We start from the raw sequence: 21,169 nt of genomic DNA, 5'->3' as shown, positions 1-21,169 counted from the left end.
CTTAATTAATGAGGGTATGTGCTGGGATGCAGATTAAGAACACACACACACACCAAAAAAAAGAGCCCTGTCTTTTGTTGTTTATTTTAGTTTTAAATGTTAGCAGGGCTGAGACTCTAGAGATAACCCAGAGGAAAGAAGTCTGTATTCTGCATGCCAAGGGGAGCCTGTTTCTAACCAACAGAATGAGGGCTTATTAACATTTCTTTTAAGATAGATAGCTAATAACAAATCAAACATGACAATACAGTGAGGGACAGCAAGCTTGTTTATCTCTTCTAGCCCTTGTCATACACTGAGCTGTGAAAAAACTCTGCTGCAACTACTCAACCTGAAAAAGAAATGGAATTTGTGGCACATGACACCATACAGCCACTTCAACAACTGTGAATCAACTGCCAGCTCTGGATTCCAGCCTCTATTTTTCACTTCGAGAACCTGTTTCTTACCCAGTTTAGCTGTCGCGGGCACACGGTTCTTGAGTGGGATGAGGCGATCTTTACAGGCTTTGTCCAGAGGCAGCTCACATTTTATGTGACGTCTGAAATTCTCCCGCAAGATAGAACGGATCACTTTCACAATGTTAGTCTTGTTCTCGCAGTCGCTGCAAGAGAACAGATAATCTAATTTTCACATCTGAAAAAAGACAGCTGAAATCAGTTCAGTTCAGTTGATGTCCTTTAGTGCAGTGGTTTGTTTTTAATTGCTTTCCTTAGTAGTAGTTTGGCAGTTAACATTGTTCTGTGTTGTTAGGCATGTCACACTCTTGTGCTTTGAGATCCTTGTTACTTCCTTTAAAACAGCCTGAACGAGACTTCAGGTACCAAAGGATTACCCTTTGAGTGGTGTTATCAAACTAGGGTCAGGAAATTTCTGCTAAGCAACCAAGAGTCTGGTAAAATTAGTCTGCTCCTGTCGTACTGAAATTTATGATACTACACCTGTGCAGATTTCCACTTCATCACTGTATCAAGTTTACAGAACCACAGAATTGTAGGAATTGGAAGGGACCTCTAGAAATCATCGAGTCCATCCCCCCTGCCAAAGCAGGCTCCCTACACCACGTTGCACAGGTAGGCGTCCAGACGGGTCTTGAATATCTCCAGAGAAGGAGACTCCACCACCTCCCTGGGCAGCCTGTTCCAGTGCTCCGTCACCCTCACAGTAAAGAAGTTCTTCCACACATTTGTGCAGAACTTCCTATGCTGTAGTTTCATCCCATTACCCCTAGTCCTGTCCCCACTCACTAACAGAATCACAGAATTGTAGGGGTTCAGCGTAGGGGTTCAGTGTAGTTTCAAACTGTTGAATCTGTTATATCTTATGCAGTTAAAAACTGGCTTAGTGACTGGGTTTAAAGACTAATAACAGCTTTAGAAGTGCTGATATAAAGGTTGCAGGCTGGAGAGGTCTTTACTTTTTTATTCATTCATGTAATTTGTCCAACTTCCATAGAAATCTTACCTGCTACATAACTGAAAAATGGTTTCAGGCCTGCCTTCCAGTTCTGACTTTGTGTGAATCAGTTCCCAGATACAGCTGTTCTCTGTTCCTGTGCATAGAAGAAAGTGTTATTTTTGTATATACTTCACAAAACCTTTGGCATTAGAAAGACCCGTGGAGAGCTCCTCTTCTCCTGAAAGCAGTGTTAACATAGGGTGTGGCAGATCCACAGAAGATCTCATCTGAGGTAGAACCCAAAAGAATGTTCCCTGAACACTCTAGTTCTAGCAACCTTGCAGGGCTACCTTTGAAAATTATACCTTCTCTCTTGGAGAGTTGCTTTCCCCTGTTCTCATGCTTCTTGCTGCCTTCCAGCCTTAGATTACCTTCTCCCATTTCCTCTAAGACACTTCGTGGCACTACACAAGGCTCAGAACTGGACAGGATCGTAAAGATCATCTCAGAGAAAACAAAAAACATGGCCCTCTACTACACCAGTTATATAGTCAGTTTCCCACACCTGGAAAAATTCAAGACTGCACACAGAAAGGGCATTAACAGGATGTCAGCCAAGGTAAATCCCCATCCTATTCATGGTATCTTCTTACTGGGAATTTTCATTCTGTCATACCTTCATATCACCTCTCATCTTCCTTAACTCAGGGAATAGGGATGAAGCCAGCATATGGAACTGAGAAAGTCTGTTTGTGAATCAGGTCTGTGTTCTCTGAGGTCAGAAAACAGTACATACTACTTTTTCCATACCTGCCTGTTTCCAGCAGCTCCAAAATGACATAGAGAAGAAGCAGTGCTAAAGAATCCCAGAAAACTATTCATTCCAGAGTTTTCAGTACAAGGGAATTAATTACCTGCTGTGTTCCCAAGCCTAACTTGAAGAGCAGATAGAGGAATCAGCCAACGAAACTTAAATGGATCCAAGTCACCGTAATTATGGGCAGCACGAACATTAGTAGGCTGCAAAAACAAAAACAGGGGGATATTCCTAAGAAATGAAGTGGTTCTTTTTTGCTTTAATTTTAGACCCATCACTAAAGAGAAACTGTAGCCCCCTAATGCGTGCTTGTAAATGTAGCTGGGATGGTAATAAACACAGCCTTGGAATCTGTAGTTGCTTCAGCTTTTAAAAGCACATTTTTTTAATGGATAAAATAATGCTTATATGTAAATGCTACCAGGGAACAAACTTTCCATGAAGATATAGTCTAGGACTGTACATTAGTAGAAAACATTAATCATGTCACCACTGCTGCTACTCCTCTTAAAGCCCTTTCATCTCTTACAATTGGCAGGTTGCTGCCGCTGATACTCAGGATATACAGTTTTGTAAATGGGGCCAGAGGAAGTTACATTTATAATGCTCCCTTTCCTTTCAAAGTGATCAAGGGTCTATAAACAGAGGTCTTCAACCCTCATAGTGTTAAGGTAGACCATAATAAAAGCCATTGGGAAGGAAGCGATTCCTGTATAGTAGTGTTTCATCCCTGACAAAAGGAATGTACTGGTGACATAGAGAAGATACTGGAGCTTACTAAACAGCACTAAAAACAATCAAACAAAAAACCCACAACAACTACAACTTATTGTTAAAACAAGTGCTCAGTATTTGTGTATCTGTGCTAGTTAATATTCCAGCCCAGTGAGAGGAGGTGGCATTTTACCGCAGCCACTCCCTCTTCAACACCAGTATGATCCATTCTAAACTACAGCAGGATCCACCACAACACACACCAGACTTACCATTTTCTTCTTCAGTTTGTAGTTCTCTTTATACACCAGTATTACAGCCCTCTTAAAAACTAAAAAAGAAAGGAAGAAGGAAAGAAAAAAAAATGAAGACTCTTAATTGCAGATACAGTATTCAGGGAAAATATTATCTTGAAGAAGCTGAATATTAAAAGTCATAAGATGAGATAAGCAGAGTGGCTGGGAAGCATCTACTCTGTATTAAAGCACTGAGTTTTTCATCCCACATTTGTTCATGCAATAGCAACGTTTATTCTCAAATTTTCTGATGAACTTTTAGGATGAAGTCATTCTGTGCTTGCATTATGAAACTACTGGCAGCCTGGCTCTTTCAAGTCTCCACACAAACAAATTGAGCTGATGTAGTTTAGACATAAAGATTCAGGTTTTCTTCTGGATGGATACCTTCAAGCAGAGTAAAATGCCAGTACTAAGAGATGTCTGTGAAAAAGGATGATAAGTCTTCCTGCAGGCCAGCTTTTGTTCAGTTAGAAACAAACATTCATCTCAGTTCCTACTTCTCCATCTGAAGGAACTCTCTGTCTTCCACAGCATCTGACTGGACCGGCTCACTAATAATCTTTCACCCTCCAGTGAGGCAGGGGCATGTTCTCTCTAATCAATAAGGAGAGAACAGAAAACCAGGGACAATGAACATGCATCTGGACTATGGGATTGCTTATAGGTATGGCATAGGCAGCTGTGGGCATAGTTTCCTCCAGTTCCATGTATTAAGTGCACTTCTCAAGCTGCAGTAAATTAAAGTGGGAATAAAACTAGGTTTCCCATGTGGCAGACGAGCAGTCAAGTTAGATCAGGCCAGAGTCACTTCATTTATTTATACACACCCTGCTGGGAACTCACACTTTCTGGGCTTAAGTGGCTGGCATGTATGGATCACTGAGAAGCTCATCCAAGTGAATATGTGGAAGCAGTTCACACTTGCTCTTCTGTTTAGAAGCACTCTCTCTCCCTATCTGGCATGCTTAGAAAAACTTGGAAACTTAAACTTGTCTCTCATGAACCTGGAGTTATTCTCTGGGTCCAAAGACCTTTTAAATAGATGTAGACAAGTGCCTAGTATGTTTCAGTGGAACCTTTTGATTACTTAGGTAATAATGATTAATAGAATGTATACTGTTCACTAAAACTATTGGTTCTGTGCTCTGGTTTCCATTTACACATTTCAGGTTTAAATCATCTGAATGAGGCTTGGGAGACAAAACATTTTGATGCAACAGTTGTAGAACAGGCTGTCCTGTATTCCCAGGAGTGAAATAAATCACTATTTCCCTACCAGCCTCATTAGAAAGACTTATTTACCATATTATCTTAGAGAGAATGTTGTTGTTTGAAAATAATTGATTTCCATACTTGAAACACAGAGCACATGAGGTTGGCTCACAGAACAGACAGGAGCAGCAAGAAAATTAAATAGAAAGTTTTCACTTGTATTAGGAAACGTAGCAGTTCTGCATATGCTTTCAGATGCAAGTCTAGCCCAGATAACCCATGGTTACAGGGTAAGGAGATAGTGGCTTTAATGTCCAGGGAAATTTTAATTCATTCAGCTTCAGATCTGAAAGAGCAGAGTCAGGAAGGAAGACACTTACCAAACACTGTCAGTTCGAGGTCTTTTCTTGCTTTGCCCAGTGATGGGAAGGGATTTAGCCAGGAAACTGTAGAGTGCATCAGAAGTTCTCCCATGGAAAGTTCAGTCACCTGGATTAAATTAAACAATAATTAATTAACAACAGATAAAAAATATAAGCAATATACACCAGTGCCACGATCCACAGGTGGGAGTAAATATTAAAATGAGTACACACTGATAGCATTAATGATATGATTTCTGTACACAGTGAGCAAGACAGGGATATCTGTACTACAGCAGGAAAGTGTGAGTAGTCCCCCTAGGTTGCTCTGAAACTAATACCTCCTATTTATTTCCATGGAAACTACAACAAATACAAAGAGCACAATAACACAGATTTGATAGAGCAAACTCTGAACTACCAAAAACTATTTTTTCAACAATCAGTTGATTCACATGGATGAGCTAATTAAGATGCTCTTCATTTTGTGGTGCGACAGCTGTGCATGGCTGTCTGGAATGTGGCTTGTCTTTCACACTGCTGTCACCACTGCTGAAACACACCACCCACCTCCTCACTGTGCTCACATCCACTGTTTGTCTCTATCAGTGTTTAGCAAGTGTCAATGAATGTCATTGGGTGCAGTGTTTTCCACGTGGAGGAATTCAGTGATGCACCTTTGCTTCACATGCACTTCTGTGTTGAATGCCATTTGTCAGACTGCCCCTCTGCTGCTATCTGTCACTTGGCAATAAAACAAAACAGAATGCTGGCAGAAAGGGTCAGCCTGTACAGTCATACCATCACCATCTGCTTCTGACATTGTGGGCCAACAGGATAAAATAGGAGGCATTACTTTCAGAGCAGCCCTTGTAAAACATAATAGCCATAAAAGTAATAGCATCTAAGTTATGGATGCTCTAGTTCTTACTATTAGCTTACTAATATATCTTACTATAGCTTATAAGATTAAGTTGACCTGATGATCTTTCTACATATAGCCAGTTGTGAACTGGCTGATATATTAGAGGTAAATGTCTCTGTAGAGTAATTAGTATTAATGATACTGCCAATGGCAGAATTACTGCAGGTCTTGCTCTCCAAGGCTTTTCTTTTTTCAGTGGACTACACTGTAAAACTGAAGAATATCTCAGGCTGTCAAGTTTGTTTCCGATAAATGATGAGAAACAAGATCAGTAGCGGAGGTGATTTGGCTTTAAGTATAAGGAAATAGAACAACTGAGTTGCCATCTTCATAGTCAATCTCTACCTCTACTGATTGTGTCTGCTTTGTAATTGTTTGATGTAAATTCCTAAGCTGAGACATTGCTGCCCCAGCTTTGTGAGGTGTGTGTACACAGTTCATTCAGCTAATGGCTTTTGCTCTCTCAGATACCCATGGATGCCTCAGCGCTAGAAGCGTAGAGAATGAGAATAACAGACATTAATGTGAAATCCCTAGAATTGCCACTCTGATTTATATGGGTGGAAAAAAAAAGTCTTAAGAACTAAAGAACTCTGAAGCATAAAATCTGAATGCCTTTGGGCATGGATTATCTCTGCAGCACTTGAGAAGAGGAAGATGTCTTTATTTTTTCCTACTGAGACTTAACGTCTATGCCTGCTTGCAATTCTTGTCAGTCCAGAAGGCTGTCTGAAAATTTTTACTGTAACCTGCTGACAAAAAGAAGTTTCACAGGCAGATATGAAATGGAAGTCAAAATATTAAAGGAGAATGAAGGACACACAGCACAAACAAGTTCCCAAAATTACTTCAAGAGATAAAGACTTAACAGCTAGAAGAATAATGCTTCAGGAGTGAATAAAATATGTTGTTCCTTCTCTTACCTCCTTCTCTGTTCCACTTTGATCTGCAACCAGTTGATCAAATACAGTGCCATAATCTTCATATATCTTCTGCATCTCATTGATGTGACTTGCTACTTTTTCCATTGCCTTCAGCGCTTCTGTAAGGTTTAAAAAATTCATAGACAGCTATGTAATTCAATTGTATTTTCAAACCATGTCATTTTGTATAGAACTCTACTTGAGGCAGCCAAAATCAGGCAGCATTCCCAGTCTGTTGATCCAAATTCCAGCTTTAGATTAGTGCTTCTCATAGCAGCTGCAGAAAGTGCGTTTCCTGATCAAAGTGAAAAATGCTTATCTGATCTCTTAAGTGCCTGAACAGATAGCAGTAAGTGTTCTAATAATGAATATTCATGTATTTGGCGTTCAGAACAACATGACAGGAGACACAGATAGGTTTTTTCATCTTGTATAAACGGGACCACTAGGCTATGCAGTCATAAGCACCCATACTAGAATAAATAATCTAATAAGCTTTAATGAAAAATAATTGAATTTGGCTCATCACAAAATACATAAATAAGTATAGTGCTAGGCTGTGCAAACTCATCGCTGGTTATTATCCATGAAATTAAATGCTGATAGTCAGGTTTTAGTTAGATTTTGTTTTCTAGGCAAAGAATGACACTAGATTGCATTACTTTCTTGTTAATCCACAAAGAAGTTGGATAAGAGCACTTAATAACCCTAGTTCTGCCAGCTCTTAATGGCGTAGTCTTTTAGCAGTTTGGCATTCACCATTGACCTACAAGCAAGTCATCCTCAACCTGGCTGTAATGGCAAAATATAGTATTAGAAGCTCCCCTTTGAAGTCAATAACAGTTTCATGACTTTTTGCTGACAGAGTATTTGGCCTGAATCTATTTTGTTAAAATGAAAATCGATCCATGAAATTCATCTCTGGACTTTAATCCGTACAGTGCTGACAGACGTGAACTGAAATTTGTCAGGGTGAAATCCCAAGCATCTGAGCCTAGGAAAAGAATCTGATATATATATATATTGGAGCAGCCATGTATTTCTGCATGTGAAGCCTTGACACAGAATGCTTCCACACAAGCAAGAATCACAGCCAAGCCTCAAACAACTAAAGTTTCCTTCTGTGATGCTGCTAAAATTTAACACATTTCAAGAACTGACTAAATAACCACAAGTTATTTCCAAGTGGAAAAACAACATAATGAGCTCCTGTCACAAGGATTAAGGAGAAAGAGCCCAGTCTCTGTCTGTCATGACTAATTCTGGCTGTACCTATTTCTCAAAGGGACTTGGACATACCAAGTGGGAATCTTTTGCTAAAAGCAAAATAAAGCTACTTACTGTTTGTAATGAGAGAGACGGAATTCTCTCTGAGTTTCAACAAGCTCTGTGCTATCTAACAGATTGGCTACCTGCAACTTTAGAAAAGGCTGGAAACCAGACCTAATTCACATTCATTCCTTTATAATCCAAGAAGTTACCTGTCAAATGATAGTGCTCCTCACTCTCGTTGTCTGTCAAAGACACCAGCTCTTTTAGAAGCAGAGGATATTTCAGCACTCTCTGAACAGGCTTTATGAGATATGACTCCAGCGTAGAGGAGTGTTGCTTTGTAGGATTGCGAGCGTCCAGGAAGGCCTTAAAGGCACTGTCTGTTTTGGCTACATATAAATGAATGGGTTGGTCAGTTGAACGTGGAAGCCATAGTGTAAAAGCACAGAATTGCAACTTGTGACCAGCATTAAATAGATTCTTTACACTATTAGTTTCATTGTAATTTCCTGCATTAAATAATGTATGGAAGGGCTAAGAGAGCAATCATGTAAAGGTAACATTATTCCTCTGCACTGCAGGCCTCTTCTGCATCAAATTAAATGAAAGAGGAAGTAATTCCTCACTTGCTCTGCTATTCATTACAGCTTTGATCGACATCCATCATTTAACATGCAAGCATATGCAAACCAAATATAGCTGCTGCTTTTTGGAGTATGAACTAAATCTGCAGACAGCACAAACCTGTGGCAGATGTTTCTGCTGCTATTCAGGCTACCGCTTAGTTGTCACAAAAGAAATCTCATCCCTTCAGTTCTATACTGTGCTGAGGCAGAACTGCAGATCTCAGCTATTTCTATTGAAAGATATCCTATTAGTCCTTCCTTTGTAGCGATATTTGCCGCAGGTCAACAGAGTTTGTTACCGCGTTTCACTGAAGTTTAAAGTCATGCAAATGAATTGTAGTAATGAAGACAATGAATTACCTCTCTCAAGAACTTTCTGAACTTTGATGTGGTTGGCACAAAAGCCACTGTACAGTTTAAAGTGGTCAGCGTAATACAGAAACGATCCTCCCAGAGAAAACAGCAATTTCTGAAATCAACACAATCAAAAGATTTACTTTATTATTACTATTGTTACTTTATTTTACATACATATATTTATTTATATGGATTACTACTTTATTATTACCAGAACTCAAAATAAACATTCAGGTATGTAACACAGACACTCAATGGTATATCTGCTGCCTTTCTATACATACCTTAGAGTGTGTATATATATATATATATATACATATATACATATATACACACACACACACATCCTATATATACTATATCCTAGAGTATATGTATATATACATACATATATAAACACATATATATACACATGCACATATATGTGTATATTTATACATACACACATATATTTATATATGTGTGAGTATATATATAAAGTATATTACATGAATACATTATTCATAATAGCTCCATGATGCTTCTTTGTTTCTGCAGAATTCAGCCTATTTAGGCACAGCCTGCAGTTTTCTCATTTCTTCCTAAGCAAACACCACCGCTGTAGGCATTGTCTTACTGTATCTTTGAGACAGCACGGGAATAAAAAACTATAGACATGTAACAAGTACATTGTGCTGGGAAAACACATGAATGCTTGGAAGCAGAGCATGAAAATGGTAAAACCAGGAGAGTGTAAAACAAACACAGGGTTGCTTTTCAACTGTTTTCCTTGTTTTGGGCAGGTGATAATTACAGGGCACCTCTGCTTTCCCTGGATGAAGAGGAGGATGGGAAGATGTGGGAGGGACTGAATCATGAGGAAGATCTTTTTAGAGAAATGCTTCTCACAGCAAAGACAAGAAAGACAAGTAGTGATGGAAGAAGAGGTGGAGGAGAAGAGAGCAACCTTCTCCCATCTTTTTGATCAATGTTTGCTCCACAAAAAACAACAAGGGTCAAGGAGACCTGCCAGCAGTCTCTCCTGGCTTTGTGACAGTGCCAACATCTCTGGGGGAACCTTCTTCCTCAGTTATGCCAAGTACTGAGTGGCGCCACTGGGAAGAAGACAGCACAGAGAGGGCACAAAGCTACAGTCATCTACACTTCTTAGATGTGACCCTGTTAGACCTCACAGCATGGGAAACTCATACCGCATTTAAAAGGAAAAGCTCCCAGTCTTCAGCAGGTGGACTGGGCATAGCAGGGAGCACAAGGCAGGGCAGAATTCGGCACAGCAACAGTAATCTTTCTACAGAAGTTACACTTTGTGTAAGCACTGCTACTTAATAGCATACTCAAAGTCTACTCTACATTGTCTGTCTTAAATCCTTTGCCACAGGAAAGAGGAAAAACTATGGAAAACAGCACTCATCTTCCACTGCTGATAGGTTCAAACAAAAGCAATCATATGAAACAGAATTTTAAAGCCAAATGTCCACAAACATTTCCAAGCAAACTATAAGTTACTAAATAACCACATATTTACCCGGAACTGAGATGGCGTCTCCAGCGTGTTAAAATCCGAGGAAGAAGATATTCCATCTTCAAGGGTCTCCAAAAACACCTTCTGAAAATCCAGCATTTCTGGCAGACTGCCGAACAAGGACTCCATCTGTGAAAAAACATCAGTCTATGACATACAGCATTCCATACATCTGCCTTTGGTACTGAGAAAATAGTCCACTAAGGAGATGTGGCAAACCAAAAGAGGTTGCAAAGACCAGTAATATATTGATTCATATTTTTCAAATGTATTTTATTTAAAAGTCACTATAAAAAAGCAGAGATTTCTTAGCGGTTAGATCAAAAGTACAAGAGCCATTTTTAATGAGTGATTTAAAAAGTGAGAAAGAAAGACACATACAGGTGTAAATCCTATTGTTATATGCACTGTTTTCTGTAGTGCTCTTAGCAGTGAAAAGCAACAACAACAAAAAAAACCCACAAGGTCTTAACTCATGAAAGAATGGAAAGAACATCTTTCAGTAATTCCCTCACCTCATCTTGTGTAAGGAAGGTTTCATTCTGAAGCGGCTCCAAGTATAGCTCAAAGAGGCAACTCAAGTCCTGCAAGAAACAGAGTTTATTCACTTTTTATGTAACTGTTTGAATTTGTTCTTTATATGGCAACTGTGGTAATACAGGTCATTTCAGGAATAAGTTAGAGATACAATTCCACTCCTGTAACAAAACCACCTGTGTGTTGTTAGCACTACAGTGTTGGCGGAATTAAAAGCAAACTGATTTCAGTGTAATATTTCTGTCTCATCCTTCGGGATTTCCAGCTTGATTATTACAAATGATATTTTAGTAAAGCATGAGGAGGAAGTGTTACAGACGATGGCTTTCTGAAGATCTGTGTATGTGAGCAGTATCAAATATTTTAATCATGCATGTTAGATAAACAGTATAGTCACTCATTTAAACATCAGCAATAATATTTGTCAGGACATGTGACATTTAAAATCCTATTATGTATTAAAGCATTCAGTTATATTGTCAAGTGATGTAATTAGGGGCTTTTTCAGCCACTTCTTCAAAGAATTGGTGCTACTTTTGAAGACTTACTATCCCACACCAAAGCATGACAGCAGGGTAGGGGCCCACACTGCAGGGCTCTGTGACCCTGAGGAAAGAAATGGCAGAAATTCTTCTGGAGAAGGAATAATGAGCATCTGAGAATCCCCATAAAAAGCATTTACAGCCAGACAGGATTTTTGCCTGATGCTACCAAATATTACAGTGACCTCTGTGATCTCTTTTGTTTAAGTGATTTCTGCATAAGAAACACCAGCTGGACATACAAATGGGGTAAAGCTACCTCAAGCTTGAAAGCCTATGGTTGTGTTAGTGTATGGATGGATACGTTAAAAATGAGACTGGAAATTTCTCTGGTTTCCCATATACATTACTGCAACGAGTACTGATATCAGCAAGTATGAGTTTTGAGATCAAGTGTAAGAGATTATTCCTCCTTGCTGAACATCAGTGAAATCAAAGTTCATTCCTTTAGGCTTGAATTCTGTGCTTATAAAAAGGGAGAAGGAATATCCAACAAATCATGGGCTTACAAGTCAAAAGAAAATTAACGCATGAATAACGTTAGACCCAACTGGAGTTGTACCATCTAGCTTTGCTGATTCAAAAATAAAAATGCACTGTTCTTGGCAATTAAACTTCTTTAGATTTGTAGGAGGTTGTTCAACTCTACCAGGACTTTTAATTTCTTTTTCATTTTGAAAACTATGAAAACATCCCCTTGGCAGGCTCTAGTGTTAAAATTTTGCAGATAACCACTCCCTGCTAATTACCTCTTTCAAATCTAAGTACAAATTGACCAGAACTAAAGTGACCAGATCAAATCCTACACCAAATATTACAGCCTATTGCAAAAACAAACAATAAATAAACAATAAAACAAAATAAACAAAAAAACAATAAAAAATAAACAATAAGAAAAAGACAACAGAAACAATCACGTAAGCAAACTCTGTGTTATGACACCAGTTATATAAAGACAAACATGAAATATATTAAGAACATCTACAAGTCATGGTCAGCTTTAAAATGAAGGCTGTATCCAGCTAGACTTCACTACCTTCACATAAGATTTCTCAGTATCCATAAGTTCTTGGATGACTTTCCTCAATCTATCTGCATCAGAAAGGTGGCGAGCCAGTGGTCGTGGAGGTGGATCCTGGTTGTCCTTCTGCCCTTCCATGCTGTTCGTCTGGATCTCTTGGAAGTTCCGGCACAACGCAGTGATCTGTTCTGCGCTCTGTTAAATGAAAAGAGACCAAGTGCTGATGTTCTAAAATACAAACTGCACAACAACTATTTTTAAGTTCCTCAAATTTTGCTTTTCTTCCAAATTCACATGCCAGCATGGGCTTATTTTTAACCAATACTTACCCTGGATTGCTCTGAACAGCTTGAATGTGTAACAGATCTAAATCACAACAGTAACATTAAGTGAAACATTTCTAGTGCTTTTTCAGTGTACATAATTTAAAGTCATTGGATACACACTTGTGAGATGCAAAAGATGGGGGAGCACACAGATAACTCATATGATTTGATTCTAATTATGCCAGCATCACACTGTTTTTCATCTCGTTGCTTTTGCAACACTCACTGCATCAAAATAGAATGAATTAGTAGATAAAGATGTTCTAAGCAGGTAGAGTCTCTGGATGTCCACCACTTGCACCTGTGAGCAGCTTATGCAGGCAATAGTCTTTAATGCTTAGTCTGAAAATCATTCCACTGTTCTTTTCACTATATAACATTTTTCTGAAAACTAGAATATTGCTACAGTGACCTAGCTCTACCTTAGGACCTGTTGATATCCACCTTTTTGTACCACACAAAACAATTTCTCAGTGTTTGCTCTCACGCTCTCCTTGAGATACTGGACAGTCACATATGCTGTGCCACACATGATCTTGTAGCTAACAAATGCATTCAAATAAGGACTGGATGAATGCTCCCTTATTTCACGTGGAAGAGAATGCAGCTCAAGTGCATTTCAGAACTGCCTTGATGTGCACTGATTTAGTCCAAAAGCTGTTTCAAGTAGTCTGCTGGCTCTCCTGATTCACCGATTATAAGTACAGCTGGGTTCACCAATGAACTGTGTCATCATATGGGCAAATGCAGAAGTTATTCTGAAACAGAACTCAGCTCTACTAAACACTCTGTAAGGCAGAGGCTGAATGTACCAGCAATATTAAACCTCCACCATTTACGTGAGAAAACACAGATCCATCCCACATATCTCTATGATGAAATATTAAAATGCCAAAAACTTGCATGTAGTCCATATCACTTTGTAACTTCCCAGTCCCCCAGTTTGGAACAATGTATTTGGCTAAAGAGGGTTAAGTTATTCTCATCACTAAGACGTGCAACTATCTTCCACAATCCTATGTAATGACAGTTTTCAGGACTCTGAAATTAACATCTGTACTGTATTTAGAGCATTCATTAGGAGCTGACAAAATGCAATGTGAGCATCTGTGGCGCTTGGTGGAAATGCAGCTACATACTGATGGAATACATTAAAGAAAGCACAGCACTCCGTGGCACTAAAAATAATTCATGTATTGGAAATAAATCATGACTTCATTTAGGGAAATAGAGGGGCATTTAAAAGCAACTTCTAAATAGCTCAATTCCGCAGTACTTGAATTTATTTGTTTTTGGTGTCAGAAAGTTTCATATTTGTATCAGAATGACTCAGATTTTACACACTCTGCAGCTCAAGGCATGTGTGGGCAGCTTGATTTACATCAACATGGTGCCTGATCAAGGATACTAGATCAAGGATTCAGGATGGCCTGTTCAAAGGCAGCCACAAACAGCATCATCAAGCACAATTTTACAAGTCACTATAGCACAAAATGGTAGGACAGGCAGATGCTGGAGAACATCCTGTATGCTCTCTGTCTTGCTCAGTTTTGGGGCTAGAGCTACGTCTGCCAAGAACTAAGAAGCACTGGATAAGAAAGTAAAAGGAAAATATATGGTACTACTCAATATATACAATATTTGAACAACATGACAGGTATCAGAAATCATCCTTCAGAGAGCAATTCTTGCTCTCTGTTCCTTTCCAAAAGTCCCTTATCACATAGGTTGGGTCTCCCATCCTTTTTTTTTAATGCTACTGTAGATGCTCATTTCCATCCCCCACACAAAGCAATGTCCTGCTCTTTATTATTATTGCTCTTTAAAATAGATCCTTCTAGGAAGGCTCTGAGGACAATCCCTAAGAACACATCTTTGATATCAGTTGGATGTGTAGGAAGGGCTCAGACTCTGCCCTGTTACTGCTTGCAAGGCACCTTGTCTTTTGAGGTGCCAAAGCAGAGTTTGGCAGCTCTGTGCTCTTGAACCAGGAAGCCTCAAGAGAGCCCCAGGTTGGCAGTACCTCGACCTTTAACCACAGAATAACCCAGAATTTGCTGGATACACAGAAGAGTTGAGCAGAGCATGTAGCGGAAGCAGTAGACTTTCTCTATAGTCCATCACTTTAGCTGACATGTGACACATTCAGTAGCATTTAAAGGAGATGGTGAGCAGCTTTGGCTTACCTTTGGCACTTCATAAAAACTTAAGACTGCCAGTGCTGTATTTGAATGGCAGAGTTGGGAAAGAGAACTAGAACTTATGCAGGGTTTGTGGAAAAAGAAGTACGTGCATTCTAGGGAGAATCGAGTTAAGCTACAATGTTCTGTTCTACCAGCCCCTTCTAAAGATTTTCCAGTAAAGCTGTATAACCTTTCTACCAGACCTAGCAGCTGGGAGAGTGGGCTCTCTTGGAAGGATGCGTACAAGCAGCCTTGAGAAACTTTGTTTCTTTTCATCCTTGCACCTGTGATTCATACTTTGGCCCCATATATTTTAGCTTGGAATATGCTTCATTAATGAGCATCATTCACAGTGGCGTTAGGGAGGAAAGTTCTAATTCTCTAATTGTCAAAAGTATCAGCTTCACTCATAGCTGCCAACAACCACAGTGGTGCTCACAGCTTGTAAGATGAAGCACGTCCTATTTTCAGTAATATTCTCAAGAAGTAATATTAAGAATTTTTCCTCTGAAGTGAACAAAAGATACTCTTACAAGAAATGTCTTACAGATTTTCTTTGGTCCTTGCAGACAAGCATATCATCATCTGAGGCTGTACTATCCCTACCACAGTTAAAATCACCATAAAATTAATTGGTAAGAGGGGAGAAGACATTAATCAGGACTGGTCAAGCATTAGCACAACGATTTCATGGCTACTGTGTGACTTTTCATTGAATTATACTGATTGAGCATAAATGCTTCACAAGGTCAATTAGTGTTATAGAGTCTCTGCTCACTGCTGTTTCTCTTACTCTCATTTATATACCTCACATACTCTGTCAGCAGGGTTTGGTGTATTGGTTCATTGCAGTTTGGTATAGATTGTGGCTTGGTGTGGGGTATTTTTGTTGCTTTTTTATATTATTCTTTTTTTTGAAGTGATGGAAAGGAAAATTTAAGTAGGCTTTTAAAACACCTCAGGCACAGGAAGATTCCTTTGGAAGTTTACAGCAACACACGTCCTCTGACTTGTTTCCAGATTCCAGTACCCTTGTGAAGGACACTGGCCACACCTACGTGGAGGTCACTAACCCTTTGAATTCATTATCTAAGGGAAAGCACACACTCAAGAAAGCCTGCTGCTGGAACAGATTAGTCTTATAGCTTTCAAAAATGAGAAGTTAACAGCTCAGTGCTGTCTGATGCATTTTTTTTTCATGAAGTAAACTGAATGCACTAGACAGCAGAAGAAACGCAGTTACAGAAGATTTTGAGAATGAACAACCAGCCAAAAACGTTTTTACATCTTTCACTTTCTGAAAAATGAAAGCCTTTGGAGGTTTCAATCACTTTCCTTTTATATCAGAAGACATTTCTCTCCAGAATAAAGGCAGGCCTAGCATCCGGCCTGTTTTGTGAGTCTGTCATTCTGCAGACTTCTCTGTCATCCCTAGTCTGGGCAATACTTTGTAACCAAGCAATGTAAGTGGCTAGAAAGTAAGTCTTAATAGTCCTAAAGATTGCTGAAAAAGACCAGTACAGTATATGTACTTCTCTAAAGTAAGACCAAAAAAAAGCACAGCTCAGTTTTACTTTACTTTACAGATTATTTTGTGGGATTTTCACCATACATTTCTGGGCAAGGCTACTGCTCAGCTTTGGGCAATAGAAGCTGAATATTAAATTCAGTCATCACGACTTACTTTTTGGTCCTTCTTTCTTTTTACAACCTCAACACCAGCTATTCTTGATGGACACCGCTGAAATTCTGACAGCCTATTTTGTCTGTCTGTTTCTTGCACACCTTTTAATTACAACACTAAAAACTGCTAAAGGGAAACAGATAAGGATAAATTACCCCTTTCAGTCAGAAATTCAATTTCAGTGTGATTTACATTAACAAAGTTAGCCTGTTCTGGTAACGCAAGTTGGTATCAAACAAACTTACGTAGAAATCAGAATTGCAGTTGGAAGAGGGCTTGATATTCAGATTAAGAGTTCCTATCAGGACCACATGGCTCCTAAGAGGCAACCCACGTGACCTGGTGCCCAACCTATCAACAGAAATCATGGGGTGTTAAGTCTTTGCTCTCTTTTGCTCAATTTTTCTCCTTGGCTATATGTGAATAATCTCCAGTGCCTTAGGTATTCAATGGCAATACTAGTTACAAAGCAACTCATGCAGAAGAGATCTGGGCCAAAGAATCTGCAGCAACCAGATCCCAAGGATCAGAAGTTCCCATCAAGCTGGACATCAGACACTAAAGTCATCTGATCTGATGCATATCAAAGTCAAATGCAAAACAGAAGTCATTTCTATCACAGAAGGTTAAATCCTGACCACACAGAAAATAAAGATGGGGTATAAAGCATTACAAAGAGCAAAGAGAGGAGCTCTGATGCCCAACTCACTAAAAGGAAGCTCTTGACAAGTAACATTAAAGCACAAAATGCAGATTTTCCCAGACTATAATGCTATGAAAATATCATAATTCTCTCTCCCCAGGTCCTTATCCTGGTGTTGTTAATCTTTAATACAGAAGGCTCATATCTACCATCTACATAACATGTTCACTGCCTTCTTATTTTTTCTTATTTCCCCAGCCATTCCTCGATCACAGCTTTTCTACTTGCCACCCTTCTCCCAAAACTCCAAATCATTTGTCAGAAGTCAAATAAATAGTTAAAACATTGCTGCAGATATTTCCAAATTTTAATGGAGAACCGTATTAAAACCATCCCACTCAGCCCTCTCTCTGACAGAGGCAAGAAATAGCTATTTACTGGAGCACACACAACCAACTACCCACCTCCCCCCCCCCCCACCTCAAGATATTCAAAAAACCCAAATCTTTTCCAGTGCAGCGCTGATATGGACTCACCTACAGAGCATGCTAATAACCAGCTGCTATTTCTGAGATCCCAGCAGCCCAGTCTTTTGTCTCAGCCTGCTCACGAGCACCCCGGCCCCGGACTCACCATAGAAAACATCCTGTGCAGGGAGCCGTACGCTGCTGCTGCCTGCTGCTGGGTTTTGCGAGCCAATGCTAAACTCTTAGCTCTGGTTTTACTCCTCCTGAAGGCGGGCATTGCGACTTATCAGTACAAACTTTGCCAAAGGAAAGGCCCCTGGAAAGAAAGGCAGGGATGCCGTGGCCTCCCACAAGCACACCTCTCTGCATTCAGCTGCAGCCTGCCAGCACGCACAGACACAGCACAGAAGTTTTCCTTTTGTGCTGATTAACAAAAACAGGAGACACTGTCAGTGTCCCAGTTTAACTGGGCTGAACAGTACACAAGGCAGCCGGGCCTTCCATTATTGCTACAGAAGTAGTGTAAACCTGCCAGAGGAGAGGGATTTTTTATAAATAGCCTGATGTAACAAATGCTGGGCAAAGTGCAGTCCTGCCAAGGAAATGTGGGTTTTATCTCCCAGAAAGGTACCTGTCTCTATGCCCATTAAATTCACTGCATAAACAAAACATCAGGTGCTGGGGAAAAATTAGCCAAATACCTAAAAATACCTAGAGGGTGCTGACAGCTCTGAAAGTCAGCATGAATTATCAATGGCACTGATGCACTGTCAAGGATATATACGCTGCTAAATGATGCAGCATACAAATGCACTTACAATGATAAAACAAAAAACAAATAAACATCTCCACAGAAGATTTGTTCCAATAACTGTGCTTGTCCTTTGTTTGAACTTTCTCACCATAATTACATCAATAAAGGAAGTTTAAACTGTGCTCAATAATAAATTTGAAAGTAGAAGTACCCATGTTGATACATCTACACAGAAACAATGAGGTCCACAAACAAACTATTCTAAACACAACATAAGCTTAAATAAAACATGATAGAATATTACACCCTGGAGGTGAAGAGTTACAAGACTGACAAGAAATTCATTAATAAAAAGAGAAGAATATCAGTGGCATTTAAAAAAAAAACAAACACAGCAAGTCCCATATTCCTCCCATTACAGCACTGTTAGGGCACACTGATGATGAGATGGAGGGCTTCTTTCAGCACTGCCCTTGCCACCACCTCTTTGCATTCTGGCAAACCTTTTTCTTTTGCCCCGGTGATACGCTAAGCTCAAGTGCACATCTCCTTGGTTATGAGTGTGCTACTTCGCAGGTTTCAAGGATATTCCCCTCCCTACAAACAAGGGAATAACACAGCTCTGTCCTTTAATTACTGCAATTAAACTTACATCCATCTCTTTCCAAATCGTTAGCGTAACTTGACAGCTCAGCATTTGTCAAACCATAAAGCTCAGCTGCTGTGCACACCCTATCACAAGAACAAGAATGCCGGCTCCCTGAAAAAACAAGCAGCTGACAGAGCACTGAATGTACTGAAAGAGTAGGAACTGTTTGTTTAACTCATGTTTTTTTTTAAGGACCGGGCTATTTGGAGAGAGATATCAAATTTAGTGGGCGAGAAGACTGTGTAGCAGAAAACTGAAGAAATGATCTCAATAAAGTGAGATTTTCCAGGATGCACAGCCTAGCTTAAAGAAGTCCAATTACATGGACCACTGTGTAGTGTGCACAAGGTTGCTTTTCTTATCCACCATTAGTGGCTGCTTCTGCAGTAGTCCATAGAGACTAGGAATCTACAGACCATATCCAAATAGATAACAGCATCACTAGATTTTGGAAATTAAATATGAAAAATACAACCTCAGAGTTCAGGTCACAAGGTCTACCTTTATCAAGAGCAGAGCTACACTGTACGGACAGACATTGTTTCTCCTTTTATTTTTAAAAGCCAGCATGAGCTGTAGCAACTTCAAGCACTGTTTTTGTAACAGGTATGTGTTAAAAACACAGCACGTCTACTGGGACAGGAAAAAAATGGCTGCTGAACTTCAGGTCCAAGCAATACCACCAATCTCAATGAAAAACAATGACAGGACTTTTTACTTCCATATTAGGAATTCATTCTTCCCCAGATTTGCTAATTAAGCCTGAGTTATTAGCTAGCCATATGCCCGCTAAAAGATGTTACCAATTAACAGTTGGTTATTTTCAACGGGTATTCATTAAGAAAAAACACAATGTTTTAGTAATACTTCCAACCCCTACTGAGGAACTGGGATCAATCTAAAAAGTAAAAAAAACCCACACACTAAAACAAATCAAATGAATGAAAGCACTGTCTTTAGCATTTTTTCTCGTGAAATATGCAACAAGCGTTCAAGCCCTCCTCAACAATATGCCTACATGCAAAATAATCAATCACCTTGAAACACTTTTAAGATGACTGGAAAAATGACGCAGTCTCGTTGTTTGTTCCTGTGTGCTTTGAGTAACACTCTTTCCCTTCAGAGACATCTGTTTTTCATCTTTCCATTTCAGAGGCACCAGGCTTGATAGTTACCATAACAGTAACATCCTTTACGATACAGGCTTCCCTCTATTGTCCCAATGCCTGTAGGTGTGTTTATCTGCAGGGAGTTTGCTTCCCATCCTGCTTTTGCCCTCAAACCATGAAGGGAAAGGTTAATTCAGCTGGTCTCCAGTTCTCTGCAGGGATCTATACTCTACTCTTCACTTTTTATACATGTAGGTGGGTGATTTGTCATTCTTATCATGCTACTAGCATGTTTTAACATCTCTTTAAAAGATATTTCGAAGGCATAGTCAACCAAATTGAAGACATTTTCTTTAATTTATAACTGCAAACAGTTAATGCTCCAAGTGTTTAAAATGAATTGTTATTTAATTTTTAATTTCAATCACCTGAAGTACCAGTTTGAACATTTTCACTCAAAGTGTTTTGTGCTGAATACAAAAACTTTTTTCAAGTGCTGAATTAGAAACTATGGCAACCACTATGACACTATCTTTGCAGTTGCATTCATCTTGCACAATAAATTTCTGCAGAGTGCTTTCTTTAGAGTCAGAGAGGGCAACTCCAACCCTTTTAGGCATGTTGAACCTTAAATGTTAAGAGGTGCAATAATCCCACTGAAAAGATGGAGTAGACCCTTGAACTCTACAGCAGCAGTAGACAGCAACTGACAAAAACAGATGCAAACCTGTCGTCAGTTTCCTAACTCAACTGATCCCATAATTTCATAATTCTCCCCCCTCTCCCTCCCTTTCAGTTTATCTTTGATTCTGCACAGTTTCCTGCAG

General features: G+C 39.4%; 1 protein-coding gene across 5 annotated transcripts in view; it reads right to left on the bottom strand.

Annotated features, from left to right (window-relative positions):
• The window catches only part of TIAM2 (TIAM Rac1 associated GEF 2), an 85,214-nt gene that overhangs the window by 1,603 nt on the left and 62,442 nt on the right, over nt 1–21,169 (bottom strand). For 3 of the 5 annotated variants that reach the window (XM_015858245.1, XM_015858246.1, XM_015858249.2), the window contains 11 exons: nt 12,543–12,722; nt 10,943–11,011; nt 10,431–10,556; nt 8,909–9,017; nt 8,132–8,311; nt 6,651–6,769; nt 4,821–4,929; nt 3,202–3,260; nt 2,313–2,418; nt 1,465–1,552; nt 450–604 (listed from right to left, as the gene is read on the bottom strand). In XM_015858245.1, the coding sequence (XP_015713731.1) occupies nt 450–604; nt 1,465–1,552; nt 2,313–2,418; nt 3,202–3,260; nt 4,821–4,929; nt 6,651–6,769; nt 8,132–8,311; nt 8,909–9,017; nt 10,431–10,556; nt 10,943–11,011; nt 12,543–12,722 (1,300 nt within the window). Of the gene's footprint in view, nt 1–449; nt 605–1,464; nt 1,553–2,312; nt 2,419–3,201; nt 3,261–4,820; nt 4,930–6,650; nt 6,770–8,131; nt 8,312–8,908; nt 9,018–10,430; nt 10,557–10,942; nt 11,012–12,542; nt 12,723–17,899; nt 17,923–17,996; nt 18,123–21,169 lie in introns of those variants that run through there. The other 2 variants (XM_015858247.2, XM_032443829.1) reach the window with 2 other exon arrangements.

Source organism: Coturnix japonica, chromosome 3, assembly GCF_001577835.2.
Source record: "Coturnix japonica isolate 7356 chromosome 3, Coturnix japonica 2.1, whole genome shotgun sequence".
Lineage (NCBI taxonomy): Eukaryota > Metazoa > Chordata > Aves > Galliformes > Phasianidae > Coturnix > Coturnix japonica.
This window is presented reverse-complemented; position numbering and strand designations above follow the sequence as displayed.